Here is a 24,422-nt window from a genome sequence, read left to right on the forward strand (position 1 = left end):
TTTTGATTTGCATTTCTCTAATAATGAGCGATGTTGAACATCTTTCCATATGTTTGTTAGCCATCTGTATGTCTTCTTTGGAGAAATGTCTTTGGAGAAAGGTCTTTTCCCCACTTTTTGATTGGGTTGTTTGTTTTTTTGGTATTGAATTGTATGAGCTGCTGCTTTTGGAAATTAATCCTTTGTCAGTTGTTTCATTTGGTATTATTTTCTCCTATTCTGAGGGTTGTCTTTTCACCTTGCTTACAGTTTCCTTTGCTGTGCAAAAGCTTTTAAGTTTAATCAAGTCCCACTTGTTTACTTTTGCTTTTATTTCCGTTACTCTAGGAGGTGGATCACAGATGATTCTGCTTTGATTTAGGTCATCAACTGTTCTGCCTATCTTTTCCTCTAAGAAGTTTGTAGTTTCTCGTCTTATATTTAGGTCTTTAATCCATTTTGAGTTTATCTTTGTGGGTGTTAGGAAGTGTTCTAATTTCATTCTTTTATGTGTAGTAGTCCCAGTTTGTCCAACACCATTTATTGAAGATGCTGTCTTTGCCCCATTGTATATTCTTGCTTCCTTTGTCAAAAATAAGGTACCCATAGGTGCATGGGTTTATTTCTGGGCTATCTTGTTCCATTGGTCCATATTTCTTGTTTTTTTGCCAGGACCATGTGTCTTGATGACTGTAGCTTTGTAGTATAATCTGAAATCAGGAAGGTTGATTCCTCCAGCTCCACTCTTTTTTCTTAAGACTGCTTTGGCTATTCGGGGTCTTGTGTTTCTATATGAATTGTGAAATTTTTTGTTCTAGTTCTGTGAAAAATGTCATTGGTAATTTGATAGGATCACATCGAATCTGTAGATTGCATTTGGTAGTAAAGTCATTTTCACAATATTGATTCTTCCTACCCAGGAACATGGAATATCTCTCCATCTGTTTATGTCATCTTAGATTTCTTTCATTGGTGCCTTAAAATTTTCTGTGTACAGTTCTTTTGTCTCCTTAGGTAAGTTTATTTCTACTTATTTAATTCTTTTTGTTGCAATGGTAAATGGGATTGATTACTTAATTTTTCTGATTTTTCATTTTTAGAAATATAGAAATGCAAGTGATTTCTGTGTATTGATTTTGTATCCTGCAACTTAGCTAAATTCACTGATTAGCTATAGCAATTTTCTGATATCTTTAGTGTTTTCTATGTACGGATCATGTAATCTGCAAACAGTGAGAGCTTTACTTTTTCTTTTCCGATCTGGATTCCTTTTATTTTTCTTCTCTAATTGCTGTAGCTAGGACTTCCAGAACTATGTTGAATAATAGTGGTGAAAGTGGACACCCTTGTCTTGTTCCTGATCTTAGGGGGAATGCTTTCAGTTTTTCACCATTGAGAATAATGTTTGCTGTAGGCTTTTCATATATGGCCTTTGCTATGTTGAGGTAGGTTCCTTCCATGCCCACTTTTTGAAGAGTTTTAATCATATGTGGGTGTTGAATTTTGTCAAAGGCTTTTTCTGCATCTACTGAGATTATCATATGGTTTTTACCTTTCAATTTGTTAATATGGTGTATCACATTGATTGATTTGTGTATATTGAAGAATCCTTGCATTCCTGGAATAAACCCCACTTAATCATGGTGTATGAGCTTTTTGATGTGTTGCTGAATTCTGTTGGCTAAAATTTTGTTAAGGATTTTTGCGTCTATGTTCATCAGTGATATTGGCCTGTAGTTTTCTTTTTATGTGTTGTCTTTATCTGGTTTTGGTATCAGGGTGACGGTGGCCTCATAGAATGAGTTTGGAAGTGTTCCTTCTGCAATTTTTTGAAAGAGTTTTAGAAGGATAGGTATTAGCTCTTCTCTAGATGTTGATAGAATTCTGCTGTGAAGCCATCTGGTCCTGGGCTTTTGTTTTTTTGGGAGATTTTTCATCACAGCTTCAATTTAACTGCTTGTAATTTTGTTGTTGTTCATAATTTCTATTTCTTCCTGGTTCAGTCTTAGAAGATTGAACTTTTCTAAGAATCTGTCTATTTCTTCTAGTTTATCCATTTTATTGCCATATAGTTGTTCATAATTGTCTCTTATAATCTTTTGTATTTCTGCAACCTCTCCTTTTTCACTTCCAATTTTGTTGATTTGATTCTTCTCTTTTTTTCTTGATGAGTCTGGCCAAAGGTGTGTCAATTTTGTTTATCTTCTCAAAGAACCAGCTTTTACTTTTATTAATCTTTACCACTGTTTCTTTCATTTTTCATTTATTTCTGCTCAAATCTTTATTTCTTTCCTTCTACTAATTGTGGGGTGTTTTGGTTCTTCTTTTTCCAGTTGTTTTAGGTGTAGTTAGGTTGCCTATTTGATGTTTCTTGAGGTAGGATTGTATTGCTATAAACGTCCCTCTTAGAACTGCTTTTCCTGCATCCCATAGGTTTTGAGTTGTCGTGTTTTCATGGTCATTTCTTTCTAGAAATTTTCTCATTTCCTTTTTGATTTCTTCAGTAACCTGTTGGTTATTTAGAAGCGTGTTGTTTAATCTCCATGTGTTGGTGCTTCTTACAGCTTTTTTCTTGTAATTGATATCTAGTCTCACAGCATTGTGGTAGAAGATGCGTGATGCCATTTCAATTTTCTTAAATTTACTGAGGTTTGATTTGTGACCCAAGATGTGGTCTATCCTGGAGAATGTTCTATGTGCACTTGAGAAGAAGCTGTATTCTTCTGCATTTGGATGGAATGTCCTGAAGATATCAATGAGATCCATCTCATCTAATGTATCATTTAAGATGTGTGTTTCCTTATTAATTTTGATGATCTGTCCATTGGTGTGAGTGGGGTGTTAAAGTATGCTACTATTATTGTGCTACTGTCAGTTTCTCCTTCTATGTCTGTTAGTGTTTGTCTTATGTATTGAGGTGCTCCTATGTTGGGTGCATAGATATTTACAATTGTTATGTCTTCCTCTTGGATTGATCCCCTGATCATTATGTAGTGTCCTTCCATTTCTCTTGTAATCTTCTTTATCTTAAGGTCTATTTTGTCTGATATGAGGATTGCTACTCCAGCTTTCTTTTGCTTCCCATTTGCATGGAATATATTTTTCCATCATCTCACTTTCAGTCTACATGTGTCTTTAGGTCTGAAGTGGGTTTCCTGTAGACAGCATATATATTGGTCTTATTTTTGTATCCATTCAGCCAGTCTGCATCTTTTGGTTGGAGCATTTAATCCATTTACATTTAAAGTAATTATTGATACATGTGTTCCTACTGTCATTTTCTTAATTGTTTGGGGTTGATTTTGTAGATCTTTTTCCTTCTCTTATATTTCTTGACTATATAAATCCCTTTAACATTTGTTGTAAAGCTGGTTTGGTGGTAGTGAATTCTCTTAACTTTCACTTGTCTGAAAAGCTTTTTATTTCTCCATCAATTTTGAATGAGATGCTTGCTGGGTAGAGTAATCATGATTATAGAATTTTTCCATTTCAGTACTTTAAATATATCCTGCCAATTCTGAACCAGCCAGTTGTTCCATGTGAGGTTCTAATTGTTGCTTCTTAACCTGTGTACAGGTTTCTCAGGAGATAGGTAAGGTGGTCTGGTTTTCACCTCTTTAAGAATTTTCCACAGTTTGTTGTGATCCACATAGTCAAAGGCTTTCACATAGTCAATGAAGCAGAAGTTTTTTATGGAATTCCCTTGCTTTCTCTGTGATCCAACAAATGTTGGCAATTTGATTTCTGGTTCCTTTACCTTTTCTAAACCTAGCTTGTAGTTCTCAGCTCACACACTGCTAAAATATAGCTTGAAGTATTTTGAGCATTACCTTACTAGAATGCAAAATGAGCACAACTGTGTAGAAGCCTGAACATTCTTTGGCACCTTCCTTCTTTGGATTGTAATGAAAACTGACCTTTTCCAGTCCTGTTGCCACTTGCTCAGTTTTCCAATTTTGCTGACATACTGAGTGCAGCATTTTAACAGCATCATCTTTTGGGATTTGAAATAGCTTAGCTGGAATTCCATCACCTCCACTAGCTTTGTAGTAATGCTTCCTAGGGCCCACTTGACTTCATACTCCAGGATGTCTGACCCAAGGTGAGTGATCACACCATTGTGGTTATCCATTTCATTATGATCTTTTTTGTATAATTCTTGAGAATTTTAATAAACACCTTAATTTATAAAATCTAATTTGGATTGATATGAACTTAATTTCAATAGTATACAAAAACACTGCTCCTGTAATAAAAGTTTCTTCCCTCCTCACACTGTGTTATTTCTTTAATTTAAATTTTATCTTTAAACATTACACCTGTGCAGAAAAGTGAGTATAGCAGGCCAAGTTGCTTATCTCTAAAAATGTCTGCATATAAAAGCAGCCCTTGGTTGGCTTTTAGATTTCAGGAAGGTTCCAATCACAAACTGATAAGAAAGTCTCTCTGTGTCTAAAATGTCTATGCAAAAATAACGTTAATGCCAAACATGTGCTTTTCTTCTGAGAGTCTAGACTTTGGTAAAGTGTTAGGCAGAGACTGCCTATATGACCAGTCCAAATAAAAACACTGGGTGCTGAATCTTTAACAAGCTCTCTTGGTTGGCAATTATACACACAGGTTACCACAATTCATTGCTGGGAATCTAAGAGTGCCCTGTATGACTCCATTGAGAGAAGACACTTGGAAGATTGTGCCTGACTTCTGGAGCTTTGCCTGTGTGCCTTCTCTTTGCTGTTTTTGTTTGTATCCTTTCACCGCAATAAATCTTAGCTGTGTATACAGCCGTTTGCTAAATCTATCACTGCTCCTGGTGAATAACTAAATCTAGTTATGGTTTTTGGGAGCCCCAAGACCCATGCTTATTACCACAGACATAAAATTACTGCTTTATGCAGTTGCTTTCAAAAATCAAATAGGAGAAAAAGAGCTACCAAAATATACTTATATTGTTTTTTATATTTACCTATGAAATTACAGATCCTCCTTATTTCTTCATATGGATGTAAGTTACTGATTAGTGTCCTTTCATTTAGCAAGAAAGAGACTCCTTTTAGTGCTTCTTGTACAATTAAGATTTCCAAAGATTAATTCTCTTGGTTTTTGTTTGAAAATGTTCTCAGTTTAGTTCAGTCGCTCAGTCGTGTCCAACTCTTTGCGACCCCACGAACTGCAGCACGCCAGGCCTCCCTGTCCATCACCAACTCCCAGAGTCCACCCAAACCCATGTCCATTGAGTCGGTAATGCCATCCAACCATCTCATCCTCTGTCATCCCCTTCTCCTCCTGCCCTCAATCTTTCCCAGCATCAGGGTCTTTTCAAATGAGTCAGCTCTTTCCATCAGGTGGCCAAAGTATTGGAGTTTCAGCTTCAACATCAGTCCTACCAACAAACACCCAGGACTGATCTCCTTTAGGATGGACTGTTTGGATCTCTTTGCAGTCCAAGGGACTCTCAAGAGTTTTCTCCAACACCACAGTTCAAAAGCATCAATTCTTTGGGGCTCAGCTTTCTTTATAGTCCAACTCTCACATCAATACATGACCACTGGAAAAACCATAGACTTGACTAGATGGACCTTTCTTGGCAAAGTAATGTCTCTGCTTTTTAATATGCTTTCTAGGTTGGTCATAACTTTCCTTCCAAGAAGTAAGTGTTCTATTTCCTCCTTAATCTTTGAAGTATAAATTTGCCAGATATAGATTCCACTGATGTTTTCTTTCAGCACTTTAAATATTTCAATTTATTGCCTCCTTTCCATAGTGTTCAGTAAAAGATCTGCTAATCGAAGTGATCCTGTATATGGTTTTTCTCTTGCTGTTTTCTAGATTCTCTTTTTGTCTTCTGATAGTTTGATCACAACATTCTAATGTATGGATCTCTTTGAGTTCAAACCACTTCAGAGTTTTCTGCTTTTCTGAGATGTGGAGATCAGTGTTTTTCACCAAATTTGTGAAGTTTCCAGCCATTATTTCTTCAAAAAAATCTTTCTGTTCCCTTCTTTCTCTTTTCTTCCCCTAAGACTCTTTTTATGTGTATGTTGGTATGCTTGATGTGGTTGTACAGGTTTCTGAGGCTATCTTAATTATTCTTCATTTTTCTTCTATCTGTTCCTCATACTAGAAATCAATTCTTTCTTCTTTCTCCTCAAAACCGTTGGTGAGCCCCTCTAATAAATTTTTCATTTCACTTATTGTACATTTCAACTCCAGAATTTCCATTAGGTTCTTTTTTTAAAAAAAAATTCTAATTATTGATATTCTTCACTTGGTGAAACATCATTCCCATAGTTTCTTACAGTTCTTTAGACATAATTTTCTTAGTTCTTTGATCATATTTAAAATGGCTTTATATACCAACTTCAACCTCTTTAACTCCCTTAGAGATAATTCTTATTGATTGCTTTCAAATCTTCAAAACAACTTTTAACTTTGTCACCCCGGACATTGTCTACACTGGTACATGTTCTTTAGGTTATGTTTATTCTGTTGTTGGGTGGAGTACTCTATAATGTCAATCTGATCTAGTTGGATAACAACATTGTTTAACTCTTTTATCTCCTTACTGGTTTTCTGTTTCCTACTGCTAGCTATTGGGTTGGCCAAAAAGTTCATTTAGGTTTTTCCATCATGTCTTATGAAATTTTTGACCAACCCAGTATTATTGAAAGAGGAATTTTAAAGTCTCCAACTTTACTTGTGGATTTGTCTATTTCTCTATTCAGATGTCAGCTTTTGTGTCATTTATTTTGAGGTTCTATTTTTAGGTGAATACACAATTACGATTGTTACGTCTTTTTAGATAAGTGTTCCTTTTACCATTATGCAATTTTCCTTTTAGCACCCCTGTAATTTTCTTTGTTCTGAATTCTACTTTGTCTTGATATTAATATAGTTATTCCAACCAGTTCACTGGGGAAGAAGATCAGAATTCAAATTATCAATCTGTCTAGTATGATTTACTTTTCATAGTACTCAAATAGCAGCTCTATGTATTTTATCCAGGTTTTTAAAACAGTATAGAATGCACTTATTCCATCTTATCTAGAACTGAAACCTCCAGACATTGTAAGAAGTTAATTTTAGCTTGTAAATTTTAATTCTTAATGAAATACACAAGCACAGTTTAAAAGTCAAACAGTTTTATAATATTATAATAGTTTTAATAAAACCAGAATTCTCTTTTGCCTACTCATATCACATCTTCAGTTCCCAATCTCAGAAACAATTAATTAAAAATACTTTAGGTAGTTCTTGTGGTCATTTGTCTTGGATTTTAACCACTATAAATTATGTACAGATTCTTCCTATGCTGCTGCTGCTAAGTCGCTTCAGTCGTGTCCGACTCTGTGCGACCCCATAGACAGCAGCCCACCAGGATCCCCCATCCCTGGGATTCTCCAGGCAAGAACACTGGAGTGGGTTGCCATTTCCTTCTCCAATGCATCAAAGTGAAAGGTGAAAGTGAAGTCGCTCAGTCGTGTCCGACTCTTAGCGACCCCATGGACTACAGCCCACCAGGCTCCTCCATCCATGGGATTCTCCAGGCAAGAGTACTGGAGTGGGGTGCCATTGCCTTCTCCGGATTCTTCCTATAGAAGATGCTTATTTCATATTACTCCTCTCCAATCTCCTAGTACAGTTATATCACAATTCTTTTGCATATCAATATTCAGTGGCTTATCATGTATAGATGAAATTACATGATGGACTATGATTATATTCCCTTTCTCGTATGTTCTTGTCTACCTTGGAGTTACTAACTCTCTTTCTCCCCGTTCTTGCTTAATTTTCTGTTTTCTATCATTAATTAGTTCCCACTTTGTCACAGCTGTGAATTTTTTTTCAATATGGGCAAACCTTCCATCCTCAAAAACCAATCTAGACTAACTACTATGGGACTGCCGCACAGATTCATCCTAGAACCTTCTTTCTTGTTTTGGGAATTCCACTTTTCTGGGTTGGAACTCCAGTTTCTTGCATCCTTGGTATTCCTCTTTCTGAATTTTCTCTTCTTTGATAAAGCGTATCTTTCAGTAGAATACCGAGAAACTGTGCATTTGAAGCAAACGCTTCAGGTCCTTTAACACTGAAGGCTTTATTTTGTCTTATAGTTTATTGATCATTTGGGGGTTGCTTAGAACATAAATTCAATGGCACCCTACTCTAGTACTTTTGCCTGGAAAATCCCACGGACGGAGGAGCCTGGTAGGCCGCGGTCCATGAGGTCGCTAGAGTCGGACACGACTGAGCGACTTCACTTTGACTTTTCACTTTCATGCACTGGAGAAGGAAATGGCAGCCCACTCCAGTGTTCTTGCCTGGAGAATCTCAGGGACAGGGAAGCCTGGTGGGCTACCGTCTCTGCGGTCACACAGAGTCGGACACGACTGAAGTGACTTAGCAGTAGCAGCAGAACATAAATTGCAAATCAAAAATTTCCCTCAGATAGTTGAAGATAATTTTTAACAGTCTTCTGGCTTCTGGTGTTGCTTTTAAGAAGTCTATTTCAATTTAGACTCCATATCTTTTGTATGAGAGTTGTCTTTTTTCCTCTGGATGGTTTTAGGACCTTTTTCTTTACCTTAGGTACTTTGAAACTGCATAGTGAGGTGCTTTGTAGCTCTTCCCCTTTACTGGTGCTTGAATGTGTCTTTTCATCAGGAAACTACATTCTTCAATTCTGAGCATTTTTCTTGAATTATTTCTTTGACATATTTCTTTATTTTCTCCAGTCTCCTCACATGGAGCTCTTATTTATCAGAAGTTGGTTCTTGCATACTGCTCCTCTAATTTTCTAGTTCTTCTTTCCTATTTCTCTTTGACTTTTGGATGTGGGAAATTCTAATTTTTCTCTCCTAAATCCAATTCTACATTTAAAATCTGTTGCTACCATATTAATGTCTAGGAATGTTTTCTTATTTTCCATTCTTGTTTTACGGAGGCACTATCTTACCTCCCTATGGATATTACCAATAGAAATTTATAAAGTTTTCTTCTGTCCCAGGGTTGGCAAAATACAGTCCAGAGAGGAAATCTGGCCCACATCATATTTTTGTATAGCCTACAATCTAGGAATGGTATTTACATTTTAAAGGTTAAATAGAAAACAAAAAAGAACATGGATGCAGACTGTGTGTAGCCTGAGAAACATAAAACATTCTTGTCTGGCCTGTTACAGTTTGCCAACCCCTGTTCTATTACACTGTTTCTGTTTTCTGCAAGTTCTTCCACCTACAAGGAATTCCACCTTATGATACTCTCTTGTGATATTTTAAAGTAATCCAAGATTCCAAGGCATCAGACCAACATAAGACAGGGTGTCCACCTGTCTTAGAGAAGAACACTGCACTTTCCTGCCTTGAAGATATAAGATTGTCAGCTGAGGGAAAAAAAGAGAATAGAGTTCTCACATTCAGTAGGTAGACTTTTCTTACCCCCCATCTTTTATTCCTTCTTAGCTGCATAGTTAGAGAATATAGACTCTCTAGTTCATTATATCCAGAGAGTAAACCTGGATGGAGCGGGCTGTCTAACTACTTCTTATACTAACATGTAACCAATTCTAGAGTAGCTCCAAGTCCTAAGTTTTTCTATGCTTGAATCTGGAAGATCTTTTTAGCTTTCAAGACTAGATTTAAATTTCAGCTTTCTCTTGCCTGTTAAGTCATTCAGTCATTCATCTGTTTTTCTGTGTTTAAAATTTATTGACAGTTCATCTGTTACTATCTCTTCTCCTACTCTTTTCATGTCTATAGATTTGACATTTTTATTCCTATACCATCATGGGATTTTGAGAGGGGGTGAAAATTAACATAAATGTTTGATTTCTCCATAGGGACTTTAAAAATCTAAATTTTATATGATACTCTTTTGTGATGCTAAGTTGCTTCAGTCGTGTCCGACTCTGTGCGACCCCATAGACGGCAGCCCATCAGGCTCCCCCGTCCCTGGGATTTTCCAGGCAAGAACACTGGAGTGGGTTGCCATTTCCTTCTCCAATGCATGAAAGTGAAAAGTGAAAGTCAAGTCGCTCAGTCGTGTCCGATCTTAGCAACCCCATGGACTGAAGCCTACCAGGCTCCTCTGTCCATGGGATTTTCCAGTCAAGAGTACTGGAGTGGGGTGCCATTGCCTTCTCCGACTCTTTTGTGATACTTTAAAGTAATCCATAGGTTCCGAGGCATCAGACCAACCACAAAATTGGAAGGGCAGGATAGGAAGATGGATACTGTCAATTGTTATATAATAACACCGTTTTATAAAACTGTTGAAAATCAATGTAAAGTCAGGGTGCCATTCTATCATGGTCCCGCTTTGGTTTATGTTTAAAGTGCTCTATAACAGAAAGGCATTAACAAAATAGTTCAGAGAAAAAGTTTTCACCTTTTCTTTTTCCCATTGTTTTCATACTGCCTTGCTCAAATGAATTATGCCCACTTGAGACAAAGATTATACTTCAGTAAAGCAGAACCGTTAGGAAACTTACAGTGCAGTTGTAACCTGGTCACAAAACCATCTGGTACATTCCTGAAAGCTGTTATTACATTTCATGGGCTTATATTACTTCAAATACGCTAAGAGTCCCATGTGGGCTTAAAAAAAAGATAACATTTTTTAAACTCAATTTGTTTCTGCTTACTTTAGTCCTTCTAGACATATCTCTTATAAGAACAGCGCCTTAGTAATAAGCACCTTTTATGTCAATCAATACACATTACAAATTTTACCATATGATGTAAAACATTCACTTGATTTTTTAGTGGATGTTTCTTTGTAATAAGTTGCTACTTGTTGATTCCATTTCTCTAAAAATCAGTAAAATAACAGGCTGTCACTTTTTAATTAATGAAATAATGAAACTATAGTATTATATATCAATATTATAAACACACGCTTTTCTGAAATTCTTGAAAAGTATGTTTCAAAGCTCTAGAAATTCTCTGCTCAATATGGTATATAGCTGGAAAAGCACTGAACCTGGCATTTTTCACTTATTCAACAAGTACATACATCGCATCTATGCCCCAAGATGAGACACAGTTGCTAAGAATGTAAAAATGTCTAATACATGTTTAGGGAAGGAGACAGATATATAAACAGGCTATTCTAATATAATGAGATATATGTTATAATAGAGATGAGTATAAAATGCTATGGGTTTCCTACAGAGTAAATAACTCTAGTTGAAGAAATGTTAAAAAGTCTTCATGTAAGACATGACCTCTTCAACTAGGTTTTAACTGGTAAACTTACCAGATGAATTGTACGTAACTTGAATGTGACAGCAAAGACTAATGAAAGGATATGGAATATTTAATAGTTTAATAATGAGATGTTTATATTTAATAGTGAGAATTTTAGTGGATACAGGCAGGGCATAAGGATGAAAAAGCAAGTCTTAAGGTTTTAAATGTAGGTGGGGTCAAGACGTGAAGGTGTATTTAGCAGCTATGTGACATTAGGCAAGTAATTTCATCTTCACAACCTGCTTAATATATGTAGAAAAAGTTTATAAATGACAAAATAAGATACAAATATACTTTTGCTTCAGATGGTTTCTGAAAATTCAAGGTATTGCTCATACTGAGAGAAAAAATAATCAACTGATGTAAAAATATTTGTTTTCCTGAAATTCAACATAGTAACTAAAAGTTAAGAATTTTAAAAACAAATATTCAGGCTCCCCTAGAAACTATTTGTTGAATATTAAAATTCTAATACAACAAACAGGTCAACCAACAGGGAGAGACAAAATAAGTAGATGGAATGCTTCAAGGACAATTTCCAGTGCAACTTGATGCCAAGTACAAGTGGGATTTCTAGGAAGAGAAGGGCAGCAACTTAACCGTATCAGTAGGTTAAACATAGAACTGAATAATTCAGTTTGAACAGAAACAACTACAGAATATCATTCTGAAATGATGGGGAGGGGAGTAGGTGATGTGTTTTAGGACTTACTTTAGCTGTTGCAGTCCTATGTCATCAGCATATGTAAATCTGAACAGAAATGTATTCTGGTCTGCTTAGGTATAAATGAGCTAATGTGAATAAACAAGACACAAGAAAAATATAATTTCTAGATTGGTTAGGGTAGGTAATGATTAGCTGCAGGTCTTCTGGCTGAACTGAAAATGTGTCAAATGGCCATGTTTTCGTGATTTTGCCCTTAACCTGTGTTCTTCTATTTGAATTTTCCGAATTTTATTTGTATAGCTTCACAGGAAAAAACTATTATATGTATAAACTAATTACAATTTCAGAAATAGAAAATGATAAAATGTTAAATTAGATTATAAATAATCTAATAATTTTAGTGTTCATAAATTTAAAGTGTTGATGTCTTGTAGGACAGCAGTCCCCAACCCTTTGGGCATCAGGGACAAGTTTCATGGAAGATAATTTTCCCACAGATGGCAGCTGAGGGATGGGGCAGGGGGGAAGATGGTTAGGAGGGTTTCCAGTGTAACTGGCCGCTCATCTCCCGCTGTGTAGCCCAGTTCCTAACAGGCCACGGATGAGAATGAGTTGGGGAACCCCGCTGTAGGACCTCATGTGAAATTATGGTATAAAATGGTGTTTTAAAAACTAGTTCCACAAAGCACAAATCTTAACGGACCACAATCTTTGGAAAAAGGAGTACACTATAATTAAATATTACTGTCAGGGAGTTGTATTCTCTAGTACCATGAACACAGTTTGTTTTTAATCGCTCTTAGTTTGCTTTTCACCCATAAGATCATCATTTGGGTTCTGATGTTCACAAGATAAAATTTTATTGTTTGGTGGTGAAATTCTATAAACATCTACTGAGCACTTCTGTTGTACACTCACTGACCAATCATAAATCTTTGAACTTAAGAAATACTGAGTTTCATTTATTTCACTGACTCTTTCAACTTTCACTTCTGACATCAATCACTGAGAATATACCAGTACTGAGTGTTCCAGTAAAATAAAATTCCATCAAATTTATTTATAAGGAATAAAGCAGCAAGACTAGCTGTACACATAGTCCTGGTTGGAGATAATATTACAGTAGTGTTACATTAAATTTCACTCCACTTACCTACCAAGGGCCTGGTTTAAGGCCCTGTATGCTTGAATTTCATACCATTGACGACCTGGTAAAAGACCTCTTAATTTTGAATGCTGATCATTATACTGTCTCTTCAGTTCAACCTATAATTTTAAAATATAAAGAATACAGTAGATAATTAAAGCTCATTTAAAAATCATATTAACTTCTAACATTTTGAATATCATTTAATTAGGGTAGAAAGATTTTTTTTTTCATACTAAACTTTTTTTTTTGGTCATTTAAAACATTTCCATTCACCTTAACACTACCTAAATTCATACATGAACATAATTAATCAGCTCTGTGACAATATCAATCAGTTTTAGACATAATTTATGTATGACAAAATTCTCAAACTTTTAATGTACATGTAGATAAATTTTAATAAATGTAACCACCATCACAATCATTATTTAAAATATTTTCACTTCCTAAAAATATTTTTCTATCCTTCTTCAGGCAATTTCCTTTATTGCTGACCTGGTCAACCAATGATCTGTTTTCTGTTTTGCTTTGTATAGAATTCTATGTAAATGTTATTATACTGTATGTAACCATTTGTGTCTTTTTTTCATCTAGCATTATGAGTTTGGAATTCATTCATGTTGAAACATACATCAGTAGTTCATTATTTCATGTTATTCAGCTTGATAATCTCTGCTTTTTAATTGGGATGTTTAGACTATTTATATTCAATGTAATTACTGTTATGCTCAGTTTTCAACAAGAAAATGCGTGCTAAGCTGCTTCAGTCATGTCTGACTCTTTGTGACCCTATAGACTTCAGCCTGCCAGGCTTCTCTGTCCATGGATTCTCCAGGAAACAATCCTGGAATGCGTTGCCATTTCCTCTTCCAGGGGATCTTCCCAACACAGGGATTGAACCTGAGTCTCTTACGTCTCCTGCATTGGCAGGTAGATTCTTTATTGCTACCGCTGCCTGGGAAGTCCCAATTACTGTTATAATTTGGTTTAAATCTACAGTATAGAAAACACATTCTTCTCAAGTACACACTTCGAATATTCTCCAAGATAGACTATATGATGGGCCACAAAATAAGTCTTAAGAAATTTAAGACTGAAATTACATCAAGTATCTTTTCCAACTATAATGGTAAGAAATTAGAAATTAGTAACATTAGGAAAACTGAAATATTCACAAATATGTGGAAATTAAAGACTATATACCTGTACAATCAATGGGTCAAAGAAATCAAAAGAAAAATCAAACAGTATCTTGATACAAACAAAAATGGAAACACAAGAAACCAAACTATGGGATGTAGCAAAAGCAGTTCTAAGAGAGAAGTCTATAGCAAAAAAAAAAATGCCTACATTAAGAAAAAATAAATATTTCAAATAAACAACATAACTTTACATCTTAAGAAATGAGAGAAAAAGAACAAACTAATCTCAGCAGGAGGGAAACTACTAAGACAAGAGCAAAAATAAATGAAACAGACCAGAAAGAACAACAGAAAAAAAAAAATTCAATAAAACTAAGAGTTGTTTTTTAAAGATAAATAAAACTGATAACCTTTTGCTAAATAATTAAGCAAACAAAAAAGAGTCAAGCAATGTTACAAATGAAAGCAAAGATTACAACTGATACTACAGAAATACAAAGAACTGTAATAAGAGACTACTATAAATAACTATTTGCTAAAAAGTGGATAACCTAGAAGAAATGGATAAATTCCTAGAAACAATCAACCTAACAAGACTAAATCATAAAGACACAGAAAATCTGAACAGACCTATAAAAAAGGACATTAAAGCAGTAGTCAAAAACCTCTCAAACAAAGAAAGGCTCAGGACCAGATAACTTCATTGGTGAAACTGAAATTCTACTAAGCATTGACACCATTCTACTAAGGATTGACATCAGTTCTTCTCAAATGATTCTGTAAATACTGAAGAGAGGAGAACATTTCCAAACTTACTTTAAGAGATCCCCATTTCTCTCATACCAAAGCATGTAGGGACACTATAAAAAAGAGAAAATTATAGGCCAGTATTTTGAGTGGCAAAAAAACTCTCGACAGAACAGTAAAAGGATCATACATCATGATCAAGTGGGGTTTATCCTTGAAATACAAATTGGTTCAACATACATATATCAATAATTGTGACACACCACTACCACAAAATGAAGAATAAAAATATTATCTCAATAGATGCAGTAAAAGCATTTGACAAAATTAAACATCCTTTCAGATAAAATTTTCAAAAATGAGGCATAGCGAAATGTAGACTCAACATAATAAAGGTCATAGAGACAAGCCCATAGATAACATCATACTTAAAAGTGAAGAGCTACATGTTTTTCCTCTGAAGTCAGGAATGAAAGGTGCCCTCTCTTACCACTTCTATTTAACAAAGTACTAAGTCTTAGCCAGAGCAGTTAGGCAAGAAAAGGTAATAAAAGGCATCCAAATCAGAGAGGAAGAAGTAAAACTGCTTGTTTGCAGATGACATGATCTTATATATAGAAAATCCTAAAGATCTACCAAAAAACTCTCAGAACCAATAAATGAATTCATAAGGTTGCAAGATACAACAATCAACATACACAAATCAAAATAAACATACTAAATAGTGTTTCTATACACTAACAACAAACCATCCAAAAAAGAAAAAGAAGAAATGAGGAAAACAACCCCATTTACAATAGCAACAAAAAGAATAACATTCTTTGGAATAAATTTAGCCAAGGAGGTGAAAAACCTTTACACTAAAAACTATAAAACACTGATGAAAGAAACTGAAGAAATACAAATAAATGGAAAGATTTTGTGTTTGCGGATAGGAATAATTAGTATTGTTAAAATATCCTTATTACCCAAAGTGATCTACAGGTTTAATAAAATCTCCATCAAAATCAAAGTGACTTTTTTTTACAGAAATAGAAAAACAATTCTAAAATTTGTATGGAACCACAAAAGACCCTCAATAGTCAGAACAATATTAAGAAGAAAGAACAAAGCTGAAGGCAATACATTTCCTAATTTCAAACTTTGGTAATCAAAAGTTTGATTTACATCAATTTATAAATTTTATTTATATTAAAAACTTTACTAATAAAAACAATATGGTACAGGCATTAATCACTCAGGCCAATGGAACAGAAGAAAAGTTCATAATAAATCCACACATATATGGTTAATTAATCTTAGACAAGGGCAACAGGAACAGACAATGGAGAAAGGATAGTCTCTTTAGGAATGGTGGTGGGAAAACTGGATATCCACATGCCAAAGAAAGAAACTGGATCCCTATCTTATACCATATATAAAAATCAATTCAAAATGAATTAAAGACTTAAATATATAATCTGCGACCATAATACTCCCAGAAGAAAACAGGAAAAAGCTCCTTAGTCTCAGCAATGATTTTTTTGGATATGACACCAAAAGCACAAGCAACAAAGGCAAATAAAACAAGTGGGACTACATTAAACTAAAATGCTCATCTATAAGCACTGTACACAAGAAACAACTGACAAAATGAAAAGACAACCTACGCAACAGGAGAACCATACATCTGATAAGAGGTTTATATCCAAAATATAAAAGGAACTCACGCAACCAACAACCAAAAAAAAAGTAAAAAACAAAAGAAAACCTGATTTAAAAATGAGCAGAAGTCCCAAACAGGCATTTTTTCAAAGAAGACTCACAAATGACCAGTGGGAACATAAAAAGGTGTTTAACATCACTAATCATTACCAAAATCACAAAAGATGACAAGTATGAGCAAGGGTATGCAGTAAAAGGAACGCTTATACACTGCTGGTGGGAACATAAATTGGTATAGCCATTATGAAAAATGGTATGGATATTCCCCCAAAGAATTAAAAATAGAACTACCATATAATCCAGCAATCCACTATTGGGTATATATCTAAAAGAAATAAAACCACTGTCTTGAAGAGATGTGTGCAATCCTACATTCACTGCAACATTTTTCACATATGCAAGATATGGACACAACCCAGGCATCATTGACAAATGACTGAATGGATAAAGAAAGTGTAAACTATACACACACACGTGTACATACAATGGAATATTATTCGGCCATAAAAAGGAAAGCTTGTCATTTGTAACAACATGGATGAACCTGGAGGATGTTATACTAGTGAAATAAGCCAGACATAGAGAAACACAGCCATGACCTCACTCATACATGGCATCTAAAAATGCTAAACATATTGAACTCAAAAGTATGTGGTTAGGTAGTAGGTGAGGGGTGGAGGAAATTGGGAGATACTAGGTAAAAGAGTATAAATTATCAGTTAGTGAAGTGAAGTCGCTCAGTTGTGTCTGACTCTTTGCGACCCCATGGACTGTAGCCTATCAGGCTCCTCCGTCCATGGGATTTTCCAGGCAAGAGTGCTGGAGTGGATTGCCATTTCCTTCTCCAAGGGATCTTCCTGACCCAGGAATCAAACCTGGATCTCCCGTGTTGCAGGCAGACGCTTTCAGTTATAAGATGAATAAGTTCTGGGATCTGAATGTACAGCATGGTGACTATACTCAATAGTAATGTATTGTACACTTGAAATATGTTAAGGCCTTAAGTGTTCTCACCACACACTGAAAAAATAGTAACTATGTGAGGCAATGTTTATGTTAATTACCCTGATTATAGTAATTTTACAATATAAATTAAGTCACCACACTTTACACCTTAAATATATGCAGTTTTTATTTGTCAATTATATCTCAAAGAAACTGGGAGAAAAAGAGGCCCATACAGTGCTGTGCCGAACTTTCTGCCGGCTTTGATCCTGGTTTTAAAAAGATGGATCCCTTATTCCTGCGGTAAAAATCTTTCCTGGCATCAAAACAGACCATAAATAACAATGAAAATAAAATGAAAAACTGTTCTGTTACCTAATACACAATGAGCTCATACACAATCAATAACAAAATTTCACTACTAAAAGTGAATAATCTGAGAGAAAGCAAGTCATCAAAGATGAATGATAAATGGCTAACTGGTAATGATAAATGGTAACTGACATGAAAAGATGTTCAACCTTAATAAACCAAGAAATGCAAATTTAACATTTCCATTGTTTTCATTTGTAGAATACTGAAAAACATTTACCAAATGTATTTATATTTTCCAGTAACTATAGATAAATGTTAGTGTGTACATGGATATTCATTACATCTTTGTATTGAAGAAAATTAAGAAACAATCAAAATGGACATCAAGTGGATCAATGAAATATATTACATTTATTCTGAGATAAATATTGGATTATTATACAAAAAGAAATAGATCTGTATGTTCTGACATGGAAATTAAGCAAGATATATATTAAAAAAAAAAAAAAGTAAAACACACACAACACATACATACAAATGGCCAGGTATCACGTTAGGAATAAGGACCACAATTTAGAGCAATGTCAGTTTTAAACTACCCCCAAAAAGATTTAAACCAAACCCTAACAAGAACCTGGAGAAGGAAATGGCAACCCACTCCAGTACTCTTGCCTGGAGAATTCCGTGGACAGAGGAGCCTGGTGGGCTGCTGTTCATAGGGTCGCAGAGTCGGACATGACTCAAGCGACTTAGCATGCATGCATGCACTGGAGAAGGAAATGGCAACCCCCTCCAGTGTTCTTGCCTGGAGAATCCCAGGGACAGAGGAACCTGGTGGGCTGCCATCTATGGGGTCGCACAGAGTCGGACGTAACTGAAGTGACTTAGCAGCAGCAGCAGCAGCAGCAGCTAACAAGAACCACAGGAAAACAATTTAAAGACTGTACTTTGAGCTTTTCCCACATATCCCCAAATATATTGTCAAATCGTGTCTATATAAGTTTCAAAACGATCAGTTACTAACTTATCTGCCTAAAAAATAAAAATCAATATTCTCCAGAGAATGATAACAGAATCCAGAATCTCTATTATGTACCATTCACAATGTCCACTCTACAATAGAAATTACTAGAAAGATATCAGTAATCAAGGAAAAAGCAAGCAGTCAATAGAAACCAATTGAAAAAGGGCTCAGGCGTTGGAATTAGCAAAGACTTTAGCTGTTATAAATATATTTAAATAACCTAAAAACATACGGTTTAATGACTGGAGTTTAGAGAATCTCAGTAGAAAAGTGGAAATATAAAAAAGATCCAAATAGAAATTAAAAAAAATAGAATAGCTGAAAAAAATTCACCAAATGGGTTTAACATAATGGTGAAGGCAGAAAAATTACTCAGTAAATCTTAAGACAGATCAATAGAAATAACAAAACATCAATTAGAGCAAAATAACTTTATACACACTAAAGACACTGGTTAGTGTAAAAAAAAATCAGAGCATATAAAAGCAGTTGATGATAATCTAAACAAATTTAAAACTCAAGGCTGAAACTACTAATGCATTTGATACAATATTTACTGCCTCAAAGGCTCCACTATTAAAGGATATCAAGAATTTCTCACTTTCCCGAGTGACTGCATCTACATTCATTTTCTATCTAGACAATAACACAGAGACTGTGTTAAATTCAACTTCTGCATCTTTTCTGGACTATCTAGTCCTTGAAGTTGATATTATAACCATATAATTTTTCAAAGAGACTCAATTAATTACAGGGCATAAAACTACATTCCTAGTAGTAGAACTGTCACACCAAAGGGTACCACATACCCAGTCTTCATCTGGTCTTCATAAGAACCTTTAGAAGTATGTCATTTCAAAAGAGATGAACATATACACGGTCAGAACATATGGTATACACAAATCAGACTGACCTATTCAAATATATAAGTTAATGAACTCTTTCCTGTAAAAAGTAAAATGCAAGTTATTTTTTCAAATTGAAATACAGCTAATTTGGGGGGCTTCCCTGGTGGCTCAGACAGTAAAGAATCTGCCTGCAATGCAGGAGATCTGGGTTCGATCCATGGGGTGGGAAGATCCTCTGGAGAAGGTAACAGCTACCCACTCCAGTATTGTGGCCTGGAAAATTTCTTTGATAGAGGAGCCCGGCAGGCTACAGTCCACAGGGTCGCAAAGTAGAACACAACCGAGCTACTTTCAGTTTCACTTTTCATAGTTAATTTACAATGCTGTATTATAAAATGTAAGTTCTAAGTGAAAGGAAATAATGTATTATGATTTTACATTTTTCATACACTGAATTAAAAAGGGGAGTTATGCTTTAAGCTGCTTTCAAGAATGCTGTAGAAACATTAAAAATAGCATCTAAACTATAAAAATTGATATAATGAAAAGAAGAAATTTTTGGTAACAAAAAAACCCCACTAAATTCTGTTCAATATTTATAATTTTAGCTGTGTGCAAGGTATCTGTGATAGGCAGTAAGAATACAAAGGTAAGTGAAAAATATTTTCTGCCTAGCAAGAGCTTACAGGAATAGAAACGAATGAGTACAAACGGCCATCAAGTAAATACAAATGTAACTCTGATTACAGTGTACAGAAGTTAAGAAACCATGCCATGTATTTGGTACAAGGGTAACGAGGGCCTTACTAGGAAAGGCAAAGAGAAGTGAAAGGAGGCCCAGTTCATAACACATAGAACTTAAGTGACAAAGAAGATATGGGGATGGGGCTTATTAGAGAGGGAAAAGTCAAAAAGGATTCAACAGTTGCCAGTCATTGACAGAATCCAGTAACCCACCAAGAGAAGACAAAAAGTACTTAAGTTTAAGGAACAAGATAAACTTGGCTTCAGTTCAGCTCAGTTCAGTTCAGTCAGTAGTGTCTGATTCTTTGTGACCCCATGAATCGCAGCACGCCAGGCCTCCCTGTCCATCACCAACTCCCGGAGTTCACTCAAACTCATGTCCATCGAGTCAGTGATGCCATCCAGCCATCTCATCCTCTGTCATCCCCTTCTCCTCCTGCCCCCAATCCCTCCCAGCATCAGAGTCTTTTCCAATGAGTCAACTCTTCGCATGAGGTGGCCAAAGTACTGGAGTTTCAGCTTTAGCATCATTCCTTCCAAAGAACACCCAGGACTGATCTCCTTTAGAATGGACTGGTTGGATCTCCTTGCAGTCCAAGGGACTCTCAAGTCTTCTCCAACACCACAGTTCAAAAGCATCAATTCTTCGGCACTCAGCTTTCTTCACAGTTCAACTCTCACATCCATACAAGACCACTGGAAAAACCACAGCCTTGACTAGATGGACCTTTGTTGGAAAAGTAATGTCTCTGCTTTTGAATATGCTATCTAGGTTGGTCATAATCCTCCTTCCAAGGAGTAAGCGTCTTTTAATTTCATGGCTGCAATCACCATCTGCCGTGATTTTGGAGCCCAAAAAAATAAAGTCTGACATTGTTTCCACTGTTCCCCCATCTATTTCCCATGAAGTGATGGGACTAGATGCCATGATCTTCATTTTCTGAATGTTGAGCTTTAAGCCAACTTTTTCACTCTCCTCTTTCACTTTCATCAAGAGGCTTTTGAGTTCCTCTTCACTTTCTGCCATAAGGATGGTGTCATCTGCATATCTGAGGTTATTGATATTTCTCATGGCAATCTTGATTCCAGCTTGTGCTTCTTCTAGCCCAGCATTTCTCATGATGTACTCTGCCCATGCAGGGTGACAATATACAGCCTTGACGTACTCCTTTTCCTATCTGGAACCAGTCTGTTGTTCCATGTCCAGTTTTAACTGTTGCTTCCTGACCTGCATATAGGTTTCTCAAGAGGCAAGTGGTCTGGTATTCCCATGTCTTTCAGAATTTTCCACAGTTTACTGTGATCCACACAGTCAAAGGCTTTGGCATAGTCAATAAAGCAGAAATAGATGTTTTTCTGGAACTCTCTTGCTTTTTCCATGATCCAGCAGATGTTGGCAATTTGATCTCTGGTTCCTCTGCCTTTTCTAAAACCAGCTTGAACATATGGAGGTTCACGTATTGCTGAAGCCTGGCTTGGAGAATTTTGAGCATTACTTTACTAGCATGTGAGATGAGTGCAATTGTGCGATAGTTTGAGCATTCTTTGGCATTGGCTTAAGTCATGTTAAATAAATAATTTCTAAACCAAGAATAGAAATTGATAATAAATTAGCTAATTAGAAAGTCAAAATTGGAAAAGTGGGGAATCAAAGATCTTATTAATAAATGATAACAATATCTACCAAACTGCTATAATGTTCCATGCACAGTGCAGTGCTTAACATGCATCATTATCTCATTTAATTCCTACAACAATCTTAAAAAGATTTTTGAGATTTTTACTGTTACCCCATGACCAACCTAGATAGCATGCTAAAAAGCAGAGACATTACTTTGTCCACAAAGATCCGTCTATTCAAGGCTGTGGTTTTTCCAGTGGTCACATAGGGATGTGAGAGTTGGACTATAAAGAAAGCTGAGCGCCGAAGAATTGATGCTTTTGAACTGCGGTGTTGGAGAAGACTCTTGAGAATCCCTTGGACTGCAAGGAGATCCAACCAGTCCATCCTAAAGGAGATCAGTCCTGGGTGTTCATTGGAAGGACTGATGTTGAAGCTGAAACTCCAATACTTTGTCCACCATTCAAATGAGTCAGCTCATTTGAAAAGACCATGATGCTGGGAAAGATTGAGGGCAGGAGGAGAAGGGGATGACAGAGGATGAGATGGTTGGATGGCATCACCAACTCGATGGACATGGGTTTGGATGGACCCTGGGAGTTGATGATGGACAGGGAGGCCTGACGTGCTGTGGTTCATGGGGTCGCGAAGAGTCTGACACGAATGAGTAGCTGAACTGAACTGAGTTTTAAGTTATTTGAGGCAATACAGCAAATGTGTGCATGTGTGTTCAGTCACGTCTGACTCTTTGTGACCCATGGCCTATAGCCCAACAGGTTCCTCTGTGCGTGGAATTTTCCAAGCAAGAATACTGCACTGGGTTGCCATTTCCTACTCCAGGGGATCTTCCCAACCCAGGGATTGAACCCACGTCTCTTACATTTATTTGCATTGGCAGGTGGCTTCTTTACCACTAGCGCCACCTGGGAAGACCTAATATAGCAAATATTAGGTCAAATAAACAAAATTCTATCTCCTCAGTCTGTTATTTTTCTTTAAAATGACTTAACTTTTATGTATGAGTACATTATTTCAACTTGTTGAAAATTTTCAAGTTCTTACAATCCAAATGGCCTTTAAAATACTGCCAATATTTTACCTAGGGAAATTATTTTAGGTAAAAAGTAAAGAAAAAAAAAACTTTTAAAAGTAAATATATATAAAGGTTAACTCTGAAATATTTTTTATTATATAAAGAAGGAGTTTTAAAAGTAAATTTTAAAATTGTCTTTGGGTGAACACATTTAATTAGGGAAAGCAAAAGTAAGAGTTTGGAAAAGGTAGAAGGCTAGTACACCTCATTTTAATGACATCATAATCTATTTCATTGTACACTTAGGAATTATCAGGCACAAAAATCAATGCCCAATTTAAAATGACATAAAACATATGTGAAAAAGCCAGTTTCTCCTGCCAGCAAATAGCCTAAATGTTAAATAAACCAAAGGCTGGAAGGGATTAGTTGAAATGTCAAAAGACAACCTTTTACTTTTACCTGCTCATCCTTATAAATACATTCTCATCCCTCAGGCATGCTTTCCAAACAAATACTTTCAATGTGCGACAGCAAAAGGCCCATGGCAAGTTCTGCCATCTTGTAACTGTCAAAGAGATTAGTCTTTGATCTATTTGGGAGGTCATGTCCACATTCGCATTAGCTATACAGTCTAACAGCATTATACCTGTTGACCAATGCTTCTTTAATGCCTAATGAGACAGACATTTTATATTATGGAAGTTAACTGTGAATGTTTTTTCTAAGTTTTGACAGAAAGTAAACACCATAAAGTGAGCTCAAGTGTGGTTTGGAAAGATGATCTTTTGGACCAGTTAATATTACTTTTCAAATACATTTTACAAGGCTTTCCCAAAATAGAAAGCTATATTTAATTGTACACTCTGGAAGGAGTTTAAACCACTTGCTACCCAGCCTCAGTAAATTAGTGTATGTGTAATTTTGGCGGGATGTGTGAACAGCAGAGAGAAGGCACACTATTTTATCAGAGGCTGCACGCTGGAGGCCCAAAGTTGTTTTTGTGTGGCCTGGCAGTTCAGTTCAGTCACTCAGTCGTGTCCAACTCCTTGCAACCCCATGAACTGCAACACACCAGGCTTCCCTGTCCATCACCAACTCCCGGAGCTTATTCAAACTCATGTGCATCGAGTCAGTGATGCCATCCAACCATCTCATCCTTTGTCGTCCCCTTCTCCTCCTGCCCTCAATCTTTCCCAGCATCAGGGTCTTTTCAAATGAGTCAGTCCTTCGCATCATGTAGCCAGAGTATTG

General features: G+C 35.9%; 1 protein-coding gene across 8 annotated transcripts in view; it reads right to left on the reverse strand.

Moving 5' to 3' along the window:
• Positions 1-24,422, reverse strand: part of BRIP1 (BRCA1 interacting DNA helicase 1) — a 182,236-nt gene that overhangs the window by 13,255 nt on the left and 144,559 nt on the right. For 6 of the 8 annotated variants that reach the window (XM_086355643.1, XM_086355640.1, XM_086355642.1 and 3 more), the window contains exon 17: positions 13,049-13,161. In XM_086355643.1, coding sequence (XP_086211769.1) covers positions 13,049-13,161 — 113 coding nt within the window. Of the gene's footprint in view, positions 1-8,786; positions 9,362-13,048; positions 13,162-24,422 lie in introns of those variants that run through there. The other 2 variants (XM_086355647.1, XM_086355646.1) reach the window with 2 other exon arrangements.

This window comes from Bos grunniens, chromosome 19 (genome assembly GCF_055505025.1).
Source record: "Bos grunniens cultivar Pamir isolate PY7600 chromosome 19, Bosgru_T2T1.0, whole genome shotgun sequence".
Taxonomy (NCBI): domain Eukaryota; kingdom Metazoa; phylum Chordata; class Mammalia; order Artiodactyla; family Bovidae; genus Bos; species Bos grunniens.